The sequence below is a fragment of the Vitis riparia genome, chromosome 18, assembly GCF_004353265.1.
Source record: "Vitis riparia cultivar Riparia Gloire de Montpellier isolate 1030 chromosome 18, EGFV_Vit.rip_1.0, whole genome shotgun sequence".
Taxonomy (NCBI): domain Eukaryota; kingdom Viridiplantae; phylum Streptophyta; class Magnoliopsida; order Vitales; family Vitaceae; genus Vitis; species Vitis riparia.
Genome location: NC_048448.1, coordinates 3,292,080 through 3,309,502, shown reverse-complemented (window position 1 = coordinate 3,309,502; position 17,423 = coordinate 3,292,080). Strand labels below are relative to the sequence as shown.

The window sequence follows — 17,423 nt, the reverse complement described above, 5'->3', positions numbered from 1 at the left end:
GAAATATCATCCTAACATACTTTTGGGTTCGGGTTTGTGCACTGCTACTTGATGAACCGTATGGATTCTAAGCACTTGCTTAAAATTATTACTTTTTATGTTTCAACTTCCATCTGCAAGCTACCCCAAAGTGCAATAAACATATTAAACCTGTTTTTGTTAATATCGAGTATTTAATGATTCATGGCTTAAAATATTTTAAAATTAAATTACATTCTAATTGTTGATTTAAAAGTTTATTATTTAGTTCTATTGTTTGAATGAAGTATTTTTTTTTAATTATTAAGTATTTGTTTGGATATCTTTTACAAAAAAATAGTTTTTATTAAAAATTATTTTGAAAATTTGAGGTAATACTTTTTTCATGGTATTTTAACTTTTAAAATAAAATAATTGAATATAAGTTTATAAGTTTTTGTATCTTAAAAAAAAAATTATTATTATTATTATTTGTTTTTAAAACAAAAAATAGGTGATATACTCAAATCGAAATTAAATTAATATATTTATTTGTATCATTATTTAGTTATCAAATATTCATACTAAAAATACTATTGGAGTAAGAAATATCATATAATATGATTTATGTAAAAATCAAATATTAGCTATTCTAGATTTATCAAATATTTAAGTTTTAATTTTCAAATTTTAAGTTGTAGTATAAAATACAAAAAATTAATATATATATATAAAAGATGGCCTCTTGATACACGTGTTATTTTTTATTTTTTAAAATAAAAATTCTTAATTTAAAAGCAAAAACTAAAAAATAAAAATATATCCATGAACCATCTAAATAATTAATTAAATTATTTACCAAACAACTCTAAAAAATTTTAAAATTTAAAAGGTCCAATGGTGTACTTGGATTCGCTGGCTGAGGCTCCGTCGCTTCTGGGACTCACGAGTATGAAAGAACAAACACGGAGGAGGGGAGAGTGGAAGAGCGAGTGGTAGTCTGGCTCTTTGTAACAAATGGCGGGAATGGGTTGGTACGGACCTTTAATCGATCTGTCGAGAGCCTCTTCTCACGTTGGCGATTACGTTCAACTCCTCGTTTTTGTTCATAAATCCACTCCCATTCAGGTCTCTCCCCTCTTTAAGTCCCTGATATTCTTCTGTTTTACTTCTTGTAAGGATTCTATGGTTACGCTATTCATTCTTCCTCCCGTTTTTGAACTATCAAACCTAGCTATTGAATTGAATGATACAGCAGCGTGTAAATCATGATCTTACTCCTTGTTCCCAAACAATTTATTTCCAATTTGCTTGCATGTTAAAAAGCAAATGGACTAATTAGGGTTTCCAAGTTTAAAAAAAGTCGACAATATAACTGTATACGGTTTTTTATTTATTTATTTTTTATTATTTTATTTTATAGTAAAGGAGACGAAGAGAATCCTTAAGCCTCCAGACCTTTTGGATATTGGAAAGTTTAATGGAAAAGAAAACATGGGAAAAAATTGGAAGGAAAAGAAAATAGAAATTAGGTTTAAACTTAGTATATTTTTCCATGCGATTCTTCAGACCTTTTTTTCTACTGAAGAATGGAGAATCAGAAAATGTATAATTTTCTAAACTTAGTGTTTCTCCCATCTTGTGGTCTCGCTCTTTCATTCATATAAACTCTTGTGTCTATTGCACCAAGAAATGTCAGTTGTCCTAGAATTAGATTTTTCCATTCTTAGTATGATTCAAGTTGAACAATCAAACTTATGTTATCTGCAGTATAAGCTGCCAAAAGGTGGAGCTGTAATTAGGACAGACATTCAGGTTGGTGATGATACCCGGCCATTTTTCTCTGTATCCCTATGGCAAAAGCAGATGGGATTGATGGCAATTTCTGGAAATGTCATTTTGTTACAGAGTGAGTACCCTTTTTTTAGTTCAATCTCATGCCTTAAGTGATAATGGACGGTCGAGTCAGTAAGTTATATGCTGTTTTAGATGATTTAGAACTTATACACTGTTTTAAATTTCTAAGTTCTCTATTAAGTGGTAGGTTTTAAGGATCTAATTCTATTTCTCCCAGTCCCACATTTGTGTTCGTGGAATTTCAGTGATTAACTTTGGTTGGTAATACTTTTTTTTTTTCGTTCTTTTTTTTTTCTCTGGTTTTAGATGTCAGGATTACAAGATTTGGAGATTTTGTCGAGGCTCGAACCATCCAATGCTCATCTTTACTATGTTTAATCCATCCTTACGAATCAATTATCTCAAAGGGTATTTCACTTTACTCTCGTCTCCCTTGTGAAGCTTGAATGATTCCATCTAAATGATTTATTCTCCTTCGCTTTGTGGCTTTTAAACTGATTAATAGATTGATTTTTATGATCTTATCTGTTCATATTTCAATTGATCCTGAACTTGTTTGGCTGGATGGCCAGTATATAGTCATCTCAGAGCCAATAAACCTGTCTGGAAAATTATGAAGAACTCAAACGGATATTCCTTAAGTTTTCAATCCAATTCTCTGCTTTGTTGGTCACAAACATATGGCTAGTATATAAAATTTTAATTTTATCGATAAAACATTATTTAACAGCATGGACACCCTTGTTTACCTTGATTTTATTTTCTATTGAGATAAATTATGCCTGCTCAACTCAATTACCTTTGTTATTTTAGGTGTGGATGACTTGATTAGGGATTTTCAATTTGGGATATCAATGAAGGAAAAGCTTAGGAGGGTAATAGAATGGGTACAACAAGCTGGGTCTAGTCTTCATGATATGCATTTTCACGGCCATCAAGTATTTTCTTCACCTTCTGTTTTGTTACTATCATTAAATTCCTTGAATTTTCTGGGAATCACAGTTATATGTTCTATTGTAGAGAGAGCATGAAATATGTAAGTTTCAACATATGATTTTTATGGATAAAATATTTTCTTGGTGAATGTGTGTATTCTTTCAATTGTGTTAAAGCGTTCCATTTTGCATTCATTGAATTTGTTTTTCCTTTACAATTTTGTTCTCCATTTGGTTGTGTCCCTTTTGTATAATTTAGCTTCTTTCTTAGTCTCTACCTATCACTTGATTTTTACATTTTTGCTTAGATCAAATCACCTGTTATAATACACTTCAGTTTTCCTTTTGCTTGGAAGAAACAGACACCTCCGGTATGCAAGACACGTGCATTGATTTTGGGAGCTGAACCTTAGTCTGCTTGTGTTTAAGAAAATATCCTTGAATAAGTTATCATAAACATTCCTTGAACCGTATACATGAAATTTTATAGTAGTGTGTTAAAACTGTTGGGAACCTTGGATTACTCAATTTCTAAGCCTTGGATCTCGTAGGGTACATGCATCTATCCAAACATCTCTAAATCTATTACAGCGAAATAAAATGACAATAAAAACCAATATTACTAAAGATCTAGAGACATAGTATTTATACCTATGGTTTGGATATTCTTAGATCAAAATCCATCCGATGAAGAGCGTGTTTGAATAGTTTGGATGCCTTATTCATCCAAGATCTTCCGTCCAATGACTTGAACCATGATCTTGACACTTCAAAGTGTGGGTTTTGGAAGTGTGAAAACCTAGGTTCTCTCTTTCTCTCTCTCTGGAGGTGGAGGACGACTGTCTAAAGTCATGGAAACCCTAACCCTAACTCCTAAGTGATTTAAGTGACTTGAGTCCACCAAGGCTTGTGTCACTTAATCTAGCCCGAAATGGGTTTTAATTGATCAATTAACCCAACAGGGCTGTTTAATTAATCAATTAACCTAATTTAGAGACCTTGTTCACCATCTTTTGTGTAATTTTGTGTAATTACCAAAATGCTCTTATGCACAAGAGTAAACCTAGAGCCACTCCAACTCTCATAAATCGTGCCATCATGGTATATTAGTTTAAAGTGGGGACTATTGGGACCAATAGGAGTACTGACTTATTCAGAATCCAATTCTGAAGTTGATTCAACATCACACTACAGAGAATTAATTACATCTAATACGTTATGTAAATAACAACAAGACGAAGCTTGAGTCCGTGACCTATTATCCACTACATGCAGACTTATTAATTGGTGTTTGTAATCTAATAAGATAATGTTATCACCTATCAAGATTACCTCTCCAATCTTTGAGTTACAAATCCCACTTATTATGTGATCATTTGACATATTCTAGGTCTAGGGAGCATTTGTCAAATTTCATTAAATGAATTCTTGAAACCACAGATTTCATGATCACATGTCATTTAGATCATCCAAGGGGATATGTCATCTTAATCCCATGAGATATCATGGTGCCTCTATTGAGAATACCTGTTGCCACTAGTCTCTATTAATCGTGACCCAATTCATAGGGATATCTAACCACTTTAGGGTTTCACCTATAGGTCAAAGCCTTCTGTTGATTTTGACACAGACTTAATATCCTCTCAAGGTTGAGAATTCATGCAATATAGTAGCTTGGTGAATCATGGCAATATATAGTCTTACGTCATGATTCACCATAGGTTCTGTCTAATGTGCATCACATACGCTAGTGCACTCACTATTGGAAACCTATCCCGATAGTCAAATGAGCCATCCCTCCAATTAGGAGGTGGTACACTATAGTCTCTACTAGATTGTCTAAATCTATGAACCAACTATGAACAACTTATCTACTTACAAGGAACCCATGACTTGTGTCCTCTATGCAACTCCTAATGCACTCAAGTCATGTATAATGTAAGAGATATGGGTTGAACGCTCAAATCAATGTCAATGCATAAAAGGGATAGTTAAGTCTAATTTTGTTATATCATGTCTTGCTTTTAGGGATTCAATCATGACAAGAATGTATGTTACTTAGTGCTTTTAACCTTGTGATAGTTGTCAATGTGAAACTTACTCCACTTCTATGCTTAGTTTCAACCTTCTTTGATGTTGTATGGAGTTTTTTTTTTTTCCAGGTATCTGGTTTTATATAAATGTTATAAATATAATAATATCTTTATCCTGTATTTTTTTTGGATCTCCATTTTAGACTGCAATGCCTTGTGTGCTTGAGAATTTTGTCACTGAGAATATTGTGCACAGCAGAAGAGGCCACTATTAAAAAACTGGAAAGCGCATGAAGAGAGAATATCTCGGAACTGTTTCTCACTTTCAGGAGTGTCACATCTGACAAGTTCAAGTAAGGTAACCTTTTATGCAAGTGTAGGTGAAATTTTTCTGCCATTTACCTGGAGAACTCTAGATGAATCTGAGAAAGAAAGGATGTTCATCAGCCAGAGGGTGTCTAAACCTCGAGACAATAATTTAGCAGCAGATCTCATTTGTAATGGCTGCCAGCTATGTGGTTCCCCTTTGGATATGGAGAGTGGGTATGGAAGATCGCACTTCCTCTTTGCTGTGATTGTTTCCTGAAAGGGTTGTGATTATGTTTACCGAATGGTATGCTCACCTACACTGCAACAGGTCCACATTTGAACAAACCGCCATTCCACTCTATTGCAAGAAAAGTTCTAACCATCTTCATGTAGTGAGCTTGATATATCGACCCTTTATGGTAAGGGTATCTTCTTAACTTCTCTCTCTCTCTTTGGAGTTTTCTCCCTGAGTGATGAAATTAATGCACCTAATTCCTATTGAATTGGTGAAATAAACTTTTTCTTCAGTGAATATTATCCTTGATTATCTTATCTATTGATTTTCTTTTACTTCTGGAATGATACTGTTGATTTAGCATGTTGGAGTTGGGTGACATCTTGGGGGTGTATTTTGCAAGATTCTTGGAGAGAAAACTCTTGAACTCCTAAGCTTTTTATCTCAGATGTGATTTGTTTCAAGAGATAATGAAAAGCCAGTGGTTGCAATTCATGCACAGATGGCTGCAGCATGCCAATCAACATCATAAATTAATATTCTGATGGAACTAGTTACCCATTGTTAACACATTCTACTGGCAGCATTGGTGGAAAATTCTGCTGCTATTTTCATTTTATAGACTTCCATGATTACTTCAGTGAGGTTCAAAGTTATGTAAATTGTAGCTTCTAGGCCTATCTTGGAAAACAATCTTTTGGGGTTTATAATCCTTCCTCTTAGGAAAGCCAGAGCATTTTGGAATTATATCTAATTGATGGTGCCTAGTATACTTGTAGAAGTACCCACTCATTCACCCAAAGCCAGCACCTCACTGTCACCAAATGTTTTATGCATTTGACTTCCACATGCAAATAAACATTGTTTCCTTGCATAGAACTTATTTTTCCTTTCTGAAATTAAAGGATCAGGGTTTCTAAAACCTTCCAAGATTCATTCTCACTGTCTAGATCCTTGGATTTTTTCCTATTAATTAACGAGTTCTGAAGGAGAAGTAAGTAACTTGTAATAGATTCCTCTTCACTTGTTTCATCACCCTGAACGGAACATCTGGCTGATGATTATTATCTTGAGTGTCGGAATATTTCTTTGATTTTCCTCTGCACACGATTCAAACTTTTGTGCTTTCCTTCTCCAAATTCAGATGTGTTTCAATCATGTTAACCACCACTGATCTCTTTTCTTAATTGCAGTTATATGTTTGGGATGAAACCGGATGCATCTTGCTTCTTGTCAAGAACAAGACTGCAGAAGTCTTGTTTGGAAACATAACAGCTGAGAAAGTCTACTTATGCTATATGCAAAAGCATGGAGGAAACCCCGCTCCTAAAAATGTACAAAAGTACAATCATTCTGATGCAGGAGCTGCTGCTCACCTGAAAGCTTCCGGGAAAAGAGTTGCAGATTCTCCGTATGCAGATAAGAGCATGGAACCAAAGAAAAGACAGCAGTGTGAACAAAACCCAGATTTCTATCTGATTTGGTTGATTCTGCTGAAAATGTTACTGCAGCAAGGAAAAAACAGTCCTTTGAAATTTGAAGCAACCGTGGATGTTGAGCTAGATAGGGAAAATGGGAGGTTTGAAATGGAATCTGTATCAATCCCATGCTTCAGAGCCGAAGTGTCCTCAGTGTAAGTACAAATGTCATTCAGCAGTTTCATTTCTTCGATTTTACAGTAACAAATATGACAACTCTTGGCATGCCTAATTTTCTGCAGGTTATGAAATCCTCGTGTAAGACGTCAAATTAATTGAGAAGCATTTACATGGACATGTAGTCGAGCATTTTCACCCATTCGCCTTTCCGGAAAGAATTAATTGATTAAAAGATGAAAAGATCCCCACATTTGTAAATACTATCTCTCCCGTCTTTTTAACTTTGACATTTGGATTTATTTACATGTCAATAAGCATAAAAAATATTAATAATCACAGATGTATCGATAGTTTGATTTTATGGATATATTAGAAATATATTGATAGATATTTTGACATAAAATATCAATTGATCTAAAATTAATAAAAAAAACTTATGAAAATGTAAAATAAAACTCTTATGAATGAAATTAAAAGAATAATACATATTTTAAAGTTTTTTTGTTGAATATATGTAAATATGTATTTTATGTATCAATAAAAAATATAAATTTTATAAATGTACATTGATTATTAAATTATATCAAATGTTATTCGATAATAATATTATAATATTTGATTATAATATATCTAATTTTAAAATATATTTAATATTATAATTATAATATATTTAATTTAATTGTATTAAATGATATAAAATAAATGATGATAAATACATAATTTTTTAATATTTAATTAATATATTAATGATATTAAAAACCTTTTGCTAATCAATTAAATGAAAATTTTTATTTAATTATTAAATAATTATAATTAATTTGTTGTTTAAAGTATTTTGTACATATGAAAACTTTTAATATATATATATATGTGACGAATAGATTTTAGGTTTAGAAAGAAAGGTGAAAGGTTAGATTTGTAAATTAATTAGGATCATTTTATCCCTATAGTGGAAATGCTTTCTAGTCCTTATATATTGAATTATTCGGTTAAAAACGATGAAATAATCTTCATATTTATGAATTTAATCCTTTCATGTTTTTCATTATTCCATGTTTTGTATTTTTTTAATAGTAACCCATTTTTGATATTAATATCCTTCATTACTTCTAGTATTTATATATATGTTTGGAAAGAAATGATTATTTTTACAAGAAAAAATGAGAATATTTTTGTAATGATACCAAAAAAAGGATGATGAGTTATATTTTCAAAATTGAATTTTCAATGACTATTTTAATCAAATAACCTCTATATATTTTTTCAATGCAGGTCCACAAATGATATAAATAAATGATCATTTTCAATGATATAACAGTGCGTTTGATAATGATTTTCAAAAGTGTTTTTAACTTTTATAATATTGAAAATTTTTATTTTTTAAGTATTAAAAATATTAGAAATATTTTTTAAAATTATTATGAATTGCAGTTTAATTATTAGAAAAGTTAAAATCACTTTTTAGTTTTTATAAGAACCCCTAAAATGTGCATGCTGGGCCCACAGAGAGTGAATAGGAAAATCTTGTGAAATATTATAATTACAAACCTTTTCATATATATATATATATATATATATATTTATTTATTTATTTATTTATATTGTGTTTTTTAATAGTAATAACATATGTAAATTGAATTTTTTAATAATGTCTGAGTTTGGAGTAAACATTCTTTGGAAAATAGCAAAACCATGGCAGAAGACGAATATTAGTAGGATAACTGAGAGAAGATTGGAGTGGGGAGCGGGAAAAGACAAGGAAAAAAATGAGAGGAATCGGAGGGCCCTTGCTGTGCATAGGAGATCTACTGACCGACGTTGGGGAAGCTGATCCTCACTCCGATCAACCATCACCTCTCTCATCATCGTCATCTTCCTCAATTCCCTTTTCCCCTCATACCCTTCAACCCTCTCATCTCAATCGACTCTTCCAGGTTTTTCAATTTTTTTCATTTTCCTCATGTCTGTTGCTTCCCTAATTTGTGAATTTTATCCTTTTCTTTTGTCGAATTTTATTTTTGTGGGTTATTATAATTATTTTTGTGATGTGTAGAACTGCGTACCAAATTTTCCACATATAACGAAATCAAGATTCAATCTATGAATCCGCACATAACTATCCCGATTATGCATCTGTATACGTACTAATTGCTTGACTATCAAATCCAGATCCCAGTAATATCTTATGTTTTGTTAAAGCGTCTTTTGAATTGGGTTTCTGGAAACTGACAGAAAGTGCAACGATTTTGTGCCAAGAAAAAAAAAAAAGGAAAATAAGGAAGCTGGTCAAACATTCTCAAGATGGGCTAGCCATTTATGCAGGTCAGCCACAAACATAAGGGAAGCTTGAATGTTATATGAACATTGATTCCCATAACCAATGAAACCCCCTGAATGTCTGTTACCCTCACATCTCAGCTAAAGCACATATGTTTTACTCTGCATACCAAATAACCCCAGGATAGCAATGTTCAAAGTCCTTAAAGTTTGTTAGCCCTAAATTGCTGCTCCAGGGGAATAGGGAGTGAGAGGTTGAACATGTTGAATGTTGTTGTTAACTTTTGGTGTAATTGTAGTTAGTTTAGGGTTTTGTTTTGTAATTGAATCAGGACATGATTGTTTACTCATTTCATTTTATGGTTGTGAGTGCTTTTCAACTTGAACTCAATAAGTGATACGGGGCTGGCAGCTCAGCTCATGGAAGTTATGTGTATCTGGATGATGGAAAACCAAACATGGAGATTGGATATCTTTGTTATTGTTGCTAGTCTCAGAGTTTGGGACATGACCTGGAAGCTTCTAGAAGAGTTGGTGATGTTTCATGGTATCATACTTATTACTTGCATCAGGCAAGGATGATGGAAAACTTTAATACAAGGTTTTATAGAGGTCCCATTTGTTGGAAAAAGATACAAGATATTATTTACTAAAAAGGACCAAGTAGGGTGATACCCAGAGTATCAAAAGAGATATGTCACAAGAGCAAAAATAATAAAAAAAAAGACGCAAAACGGCAAGAATTCTTGCAATGGTTACAAGTGTCATTTCACTTGTATTCTAGGGCATAGAATTCCTTATAAAAGAGTCAAGAAATCAAATTCTCCTCTTAACCTACAAATTTACCTCTTGGTTAACCAATCTAGGTATTTAGCAAGAATCAATCATCTAGTTATATTTTCCAGGATTTCTTCTTCTTGGTTGGATATTTGGCATTGATTTTGCAACCTTCCATCTGCTTTCCATTGGCATAGTTCCTCAAAATGTAGCTTTATCCATCTTATGGGCGGGAATGCTGGCCCTCATCCAAGTTACACATCAATATGCCTCCAATATTATTTGAAAAAATATTATATCAAAGTAAACTAATCCACATCTTCTTCTTGACCTCCATATGCCTCCAATGGTATTTGAAAAAATGTGATATCAAGATAAACTAACCCGCATCTTCTTCTTAACCTCTATATGCCTCCAGTTCCATTGAAAACATGTCATGCTAAAGCAGAATGACCAATATATTTTTCTTGATCTCACCATTGGGGATGGCAGCTTGGATTGGAGAATTTTAGTCAATATCTTGATTAGGATTGAAGCTCTTCTCAAGCTCCTCCCATTGTAAAAGATTGCCAAATACTTTTGAAAATTCTCTAACGAAGATAATATCTATGCTTGTATTTTCCTTTGATCTTCAAACCCTTGCCCATAGGATATGCTGAAGTCCCATTTTTATGCACACTATGTGGATTTATCAACAAAGATATGTTCATATGTGAAAATAGGCTTTATGTATTCATGATTTGGGGGATGATCCCACTTTATTTGTTTTGGTTCATTTGAAGGGAGCCTGATGATAGAATGTTGGAACAAGAGGAGTGCTCAAATGAAAAGCTTTGTAAATCATTTTTGGATTGAGCTAGGACACCCCGCTGCAATTTTGTGCCAATTAGCAAATTTTCCATTTTCTATAGATTTTAGGCAATCCCAAGACATTTTAGAACCTTGAGGTGCTTAGAAGAGTGTGTGACAACTTTTAAGGTGCCTAGAGGTGCTTGAAACAACTTGAAGGTGATGAAGGTGCTTGGCGTGATTGACAAGCTAGATTAGCTTGTTCAAATTCTGTACCTGAGACTGATGAGAATGGTATCCTCCCTAGCTACTTATAAACAATGGACCCAGTAACTAATTGTAACCATCTCAATGAGTTGAGAATGCCTTGTATTGTAGAGCTTCATAATGTTATTATACTTTTTTTCGAATATTTCTTCCTATTGACTCTTAGTTCTGCAGCTGCTTGAGTTAAATTGACTTGTGTGGTCAGAGTTTCAAGGTGCCCAGGTACCACACGGATATTTAGGGAAGCTCCTTGGCTGTGACACTATGCTCTTTCTTGTGGATTCTATAGAGGGATTGGGTTAAGGTTAGGGCTGTTAGGATGCTGAGTGCTTTGCTGTTGTGTTTGTTTTCCTTTCCCTTTTGGTGCTCATCTATGCTTCCAGTATACCTAGGTTGTGCCTTTTTATTAGACATCAATATATTTTTTATTCTTTGCCTATTAAAAAAAGAGGTGCCATATGGAGCGGGTTCCTTTCTATCAACATGGGGTCATGTGCTCTTTTGTTTCACATGTGCCCTCATCTCTAGATCTTCATCGCATGCTGATGCAATGTGGCACCCTAAATGCCCAAATACCTCAAATATCCAGATGACACAGGTCCCCTTCTCTGTTGGCTGCTGGGGCAGGTTCTCCCTCTTCACCCTAGGGTGTTTCTTTAGGAAAACACTTTCACCCTATCTACCTAAGAGGCCGATGATAGGGCTCTGGTTGTTGGGGGTGAGCTGTGCCATAAGCCAACCTACCTCTCAGTTGGTCTTGGCCTCCCTAGGACACACTGTCTTAAAAACCCTCCCTTGGGCAGGCAAACACCCATTCGCACGAACGCTTGGTCAAATATATATAGAGGCCTAGGGGGGCTTATTTGGAAGGATTCAAAAACTCCAAAGCTCCATTTTCCCCTATAACCTTTGCACTTCAACATCTGTATGGCATCCCTCCTTCCAACAGAGAACCTCACACCAATACCCACATGTGTAACAAATGAGAGAGAAGTGCTAATGTAAAGTTCTATTGTTTCTTTTTTCTTTCTATTCTCAGTATGTGTGTATACATGCACACACACACACACTGATATGTATATATTGATGGTTTCAAATGATTCATTAAAACATACTTAACGTAATTTGTGTCTTGGATGCCTATGTTTTTCCTTTTAAAATTCTTAGGATCCTTTTGGTTTTTCCTTGATATGTTCCATTTGATGATGTATGATGTAATTGGATTAGTATATTGAACCTTAATGTCCTTTCTATTTATTTCCAGATCATCAAGATCAAACAAGCAAATGGAATAACAATTGGGTGATGATTGTACTACTAATCTGGTCAATCCTTTTGGTTATTAATACCTTAAGTTAAAACATATGATACACTACCACAACTTTTAGTCTGAAACCTCTCAATTCTTTCTGGAGAAAAAATGTCTAGGTTGCAGTGTATTTTGTAGAATGCCTCGTGATTCCAGTTGGTAATCTGGTAGAAGTTCATTGCCTTATATGGAAATTTTACTGGCATATTTTACCTGTTGTAACTTTTTCCTAGAACAGGAGGGTTTTAAGGCTTATCTTGAAAAGAGTTTTTCCTCCCTGTTTTCATTTAATCCATGTAATTCCTTTGCAGTTTTTATCTTCCCTTTTTGTCTTCTACTCTGAATCTAATGCCAACGCTTCTTGCATTAGGAAAACTATGACCAGTTGAACAAAGCATTTGCTGGTACAGACCACTCATGGACCGCTCTAACTCTCAAGGTGATGGATTTTCTGTAAGGACATCAATTATATACATAATGCTTATGTCTATTGGGGATTAACATGTTAGATATTCTAGAACCAATTAAATATAACTTGATTTGCTTCTGACTGCAGTTTAATGAATTTTTATCCTGGAATGTATGACTTCTCTTAGTATTTGTGATCTATTACATAGAGGTACCCAGGGAGATTTGCTACATTTTTATTTAATGGGCATTATTTTTGTTTTTTTTTGAAATGTTGGAGTTAACTCCTGCAGTTCTGTCATTCAACAAACAAAAACATGCCTTTTATGAGCATATTGATTTTGGGATTTGTCTTCTGCACCCTGAACCCATTTTCTGCTGGGCAGTATGCTTAAAATAGGGGCACTTTCAAGTCATTCTGATGAGTCAACTGCTCTTTCTCTTTTCATAATTTCAGCTCTGCACTGCTTTGCAAACTGCAAACACGTTGGTTCAGTCCACCAATACAAATGTTGAATTGCTGTCAGAGAAGGTTGGAGAGCTTGAGAGAGTAGTCAAGAGGGGAGATTCTGCCGTGGCAGCAGCCAAAGCCATTCATATCTCTCTAAATCAGAAGGACCATTAGTTGGCTTTCAGCACATCAAAAAATCCAGAACTCACCAGGCATAAGGTAGATTCGTGGAATCTTCCTTCATAGTTCATTGGGGAGCCAAAGGTGTTGACTTACTCCTTTGTTGAGAGAAAGTTTGGAAATACGTTTGCAAAAAGGGAAGCCTTAATCTTCAAAAGAAATTTGTTGCGTGTCCCTATTGAATTTTTAAACTTACTGTGGACAATTCTTTAGGTAGTTAGCATGTTGATTTAATATTGAATGAATTAATAATAGAGTCAAGATGCCAACTCTTAATATATAGGATATGCATGCACTTGAGTTTGTTGAACTAGGTTAGTTCATGAATATTTTTATGATTTTGAGCTGATGTAGCCTGCCTAACACGATGAAAACATGTTGAAAAGAGAGGAATGCCATTGGCTGCAGAACTGAGCTCAACTAGCAACACCAACCATTTTCCCTGATTCAGGAATGCAAGAGATTTGTGATTTTAGAACAGAACAAATGCACAAATGTTGGTTGCCTGTTGATGAAATCATGAGTTTATTTGGTAGCAATTCTAGAAAACTTTTTTAGTATTTGAAGCACTTGAAAATAATTCTTTTGATAAAAATTTTAAAATGGTGGAAATATTAGAAGCACTTTGAATCACCACCAAATGAGTTCCAAGTAATATGCCTGCCTTACCCAACCCTAGCAGTCCCCACCAATCGTGGTTCAAGTCCCAAGGTTATCTGAGGCTTTCCATATATATATATATATAAACTCTAGAAAACTCCCACTAAAATCTGCTGCCACTTTTCCCTAAAACTGTAAGATATAGGCAAATCCATCCTTCAAGTTCCATGCACAGCCTGCATCTCACACCAGGAGCTTCACAATACAAGTTGCAGCACTGTGGCATTTGGCAAATCTAACATGTAGCAAGGGTAGCTGCGGCACACCCGATGTTTTTCCTTCCTTCTACAAAACCTTAAATATGCGGTCACCACCAATAATTAGCTCAATCATCCACAGTCATCACAAACTCCTCCTACTACAAAGCCTTAAATATGTGGTCACGAGCAATAATTAGCTCAATCATCCACAGTCATCACACTCCTCCTCCTACTACTAAGTTTGCACCTATGACATTAACAACTTACCCAAATTATTGGGTCGATGTACCACAAAACATCCAAAAACAAGCAGCCAAAGTACCATCAGCAGAAAAGAAAAATGACAATTATATCAACAACCCTCCATTTGGTCTCTACTCTCTCATACTCTCCGATTGCATCTTTTCTTAATAATAACGTCATTGTCCTCCTCTCCTAGAGAACTCCCCCCTATGATGCTTTCTAAGACCCACAAAAACCACTTATTTTTTCCCCCTCTATATATAATAACACTTTATTCTCTATAAACAAAGACAATTAAGTCCCCATCACAGCCCCTCTTTGCCTCTCTTCTTAATTTAACCTCTCTTTCACTCAAATTTTGAGTGATGGATCTGAAGCAGTGACATCACTAGCCTCCTTCCCCATATTTATTTCCACTTAAGCGGCCGTGACGTGATTTCTTCGAACAATGTTTAAAAAGCTTGATGGTAAGGGGACATTGCCAATCGAAGTTATCGCTCCACGTGGAGGATAATTAGCTAATTTGTTCCATTCCATGGCTTGGTACGACCTTTGCTGGGCTTATTCCCGACCCCCATTACTAAATAATCTTTACTTATTCAACATTATCAGTAAATGTCATTGAATTACTCCACCTCTTCCTTCCTTCATCCTAAACTCATGGATTGGATTGCCTCCAGGCAAGTGGGCTTTGCTTAATGTTTAAATCTACAACTCACAAGGGGGAGAAAGTTCAATTATTTTCAATTCTTCTCATAGCAATGATTTTGTATTAAGATGTGAAGGCCCACATACCTTAGTTGTTACATAAAATAATGATGATTACGCAACAAAACCCACTTGTTTATGAGTTTGATCCCCTTTGATTACTAAAACCCACTAGTTTATTAGTGACCTTAATTCTAAAAGGCATCCAATGCGAAAAACAAACCAGCTCGAGTTCCAGGAATATGGCATTTACAGGTGTCTAACATGCTCCACAGAGTGTTCCCCTCCTTTGCCGGTTGTTCCATCAGCAGCCCCCCTCGTTATCATTCATTCCAAGCTCCTAAATCACAACCCGTGATCTGATCTAACCCATCCTAATTAATATTAACCCTTATCATTACACTCACAATTACACGTAAACAAAAGGTGGGTTAACTCAACAGTCAAATCTGAATCACTCAAATATAAACCAAACTCTAAATCCAATATGTCTTTGAGAATCTAACCATATGTTTCTTAATATTTTAATTCAATTGTACTGAACTTCACTGTTTGTTTTCCGGCGGATGCCTCTTTAAAAATGGTATGAAACGTTTTAGTCGAATTGTATTCAAGTTCATCGGTGTTTGGTGCCCGACTCGAATCTGAAAGGGGTGGATTCTTCAGGTAGGGTTGCATCTCGTCAGCTCTGTACTACATAAAATGACCCTTTTGGAAGTAAAATATGAAAGAGTACTAAACGTTTCAAAATGATTTTAAATTTGTTTTTGAGAAGAGAATCTCATGAGCTATGCATAGGACAAGGAATCTAATATTTTTTCTTGGTATATACGAGAGAATATTTTAATCCAATGAATTTTTAATTGCAGTGGGTTGACAATCAACGTGTTTAATAATGATTTTTATTTTTAGAAATATCTGTTTAATAAAAGTAGGCCAATTATGGCATACTTTGACTTGAGTTATCAAAGTTTAATTTGGTGCTTTCATCACCATCCATTCATGTTCATGGTAAGACACTGATGGGCTTCAAGAATCATAGAAGGAAGGACCCCCCACACCCTCCCTCCCCCCCAAAAAAAAAAAACCCCATCTTGAAGTTTCAACCCCAAGTACACCTTCCTCTAAAAAAAATTAGATTTTTTATTTATTCTATTTTTACAAGTAATACGTAGCGATGTAAATAAGATTGATTTGATAGATTTTTAAATAAAAATGAATCAAATTGATATAATCGATTTTATATATGATAAAAACCGAATTGTCCATATTTGGAGTAAAAAAAACTAAATCAAACCAAATATTTTGAGGTCAATTTAGTTTGGTTTTTGTGAAAAAAAAAAAAAGGACACCATCTTGAAGTTTTTGCCCTAAGTACACATTCCTCTAAAAAAAAAAAAGAATTTTTCTTATTTTAGTTTTGCAAGCCATAAGTAGTTCTGTAAATAAGATTAATTCGATTGGTTTTTGAATAAAAAATGAATCCAATCAATATAATCGGTTTTATACTTGATAAAAATCGAATTGACCATATTTGGAGAGAAAAAACTGAATTAAATTTGAGGTCAGTTTGGTTTGGTTTTTGTGAATGGTTTTGGTCTAGTTTAATAATTTTTTTTTAGTTCTAAACCTAATTAGAGATTTGTATTTGTTTTGAACCCAAATCTTATTAATTTGAATTTATATTAGATGTTAAGTTTAATTTATTTTCAAAATTAATTGAAACTAACTTGGATTTGATGTTAAAAATATATTAAATACATTTAGAATTATTTTGACTATAATATAAAAATAATGAATTATTTTAATAGAATTTAATATAAAAAATTATTAAATATCAAACAATTAGATATAGGTTTTAGAATATGGTTTAATTCGAATTTTATTGGTTATGAGACAAGAAAATCTCAAAAACCGAATAGACAAAATTGGTTTTCAAAATTCTCAAATCGAACTACTTTTTTATTTTTGAAAACCAAACCAATATGATTGGTTTTGGTGGGTTTGGATTCGATTTATTAATTTTTAAAGTTTTGCTAATATGATTACACCCCGGGTTTGGAAGAATTATACACCCACCGCTTGGCCATAAATAAAGCCTTGATTTTAGAGTTATGGGTTGGGAAAGACTACTAATGGAAGCATTAACATGTTGTAAAAGGAAATAATTTAATGGAATACCAAGATTATTTTCTGGAAATTAACACTCTTAGGTTTCTGTGACAAATC

General features: G+C 33.8%; 2 protein-coding genes across 4 annotated transcripts; both read left to right on the top strand.

Annotated features, from left to right (window-relative positions):
* The first annotated feature begins 850 nt into the window (after positions 1-850).
* Positions 851-7,261, top strand: LOC117907957. Of its 3 annotated transcripts, XR_004650095.1 has the most exons (9): positions 851-1,086; positions 1,729-1,867; positions 2,122-2,223; positions 2,629-2,753; positions 5,040-5,326; positions 5,421-5,511; positions 6,521-6,960; positions 7,048-7,120; positions 7,151-7,261. XR_004650095.1 is itself a non-coding variant. In XM_034821645.1 (8 exons), exons 1-8 carry the CDS (start codon positions 976-978, stop codon positions 7,052-7,054), a joined length of 1,299 nt encoding a protein of 432 aa, XP_034677536.1. In that variant the 5' UTR covers positions 851-975; the 3' UTR covers positions 7,055-7,261. The 3 variants fall into 3 exon arrangements, 2 of the variants coding, with proteins under 2 accessions (XP_034677536.1, XP_034677535.1); XM_034821645.1 differs by having other exon boundaries at positions 5,043-5,326; positions 7,048-7,261; XM_034821644.1 differs by having other exon boundaries at positions 7,048-7,261.
* Positions 7,262-8,638: 1,377 nt separating this feature from the next.
* LOC117907924 lies at positions 8,639-13,693 on the top strand. The gene is made up of 3 exons (XM_034821603.1): positions 8,639-8,859; positions 12,715-12,783; positions 13,210-13,693. Exons 1-3 carry the CDS (start codon positions 8,692-8,694, stop codon positions 13,375-13,377), a joined length of 405 nt encoding a protein of 134 aa, XP_034677494.1. The 5' UTR covers positions 8,639-8,691; the 3' UTR covers positions 13,378-13,693.
* The last annotated feature ends 3,730 nt before the right edge of the window (positions 13,694-17,423 follow it).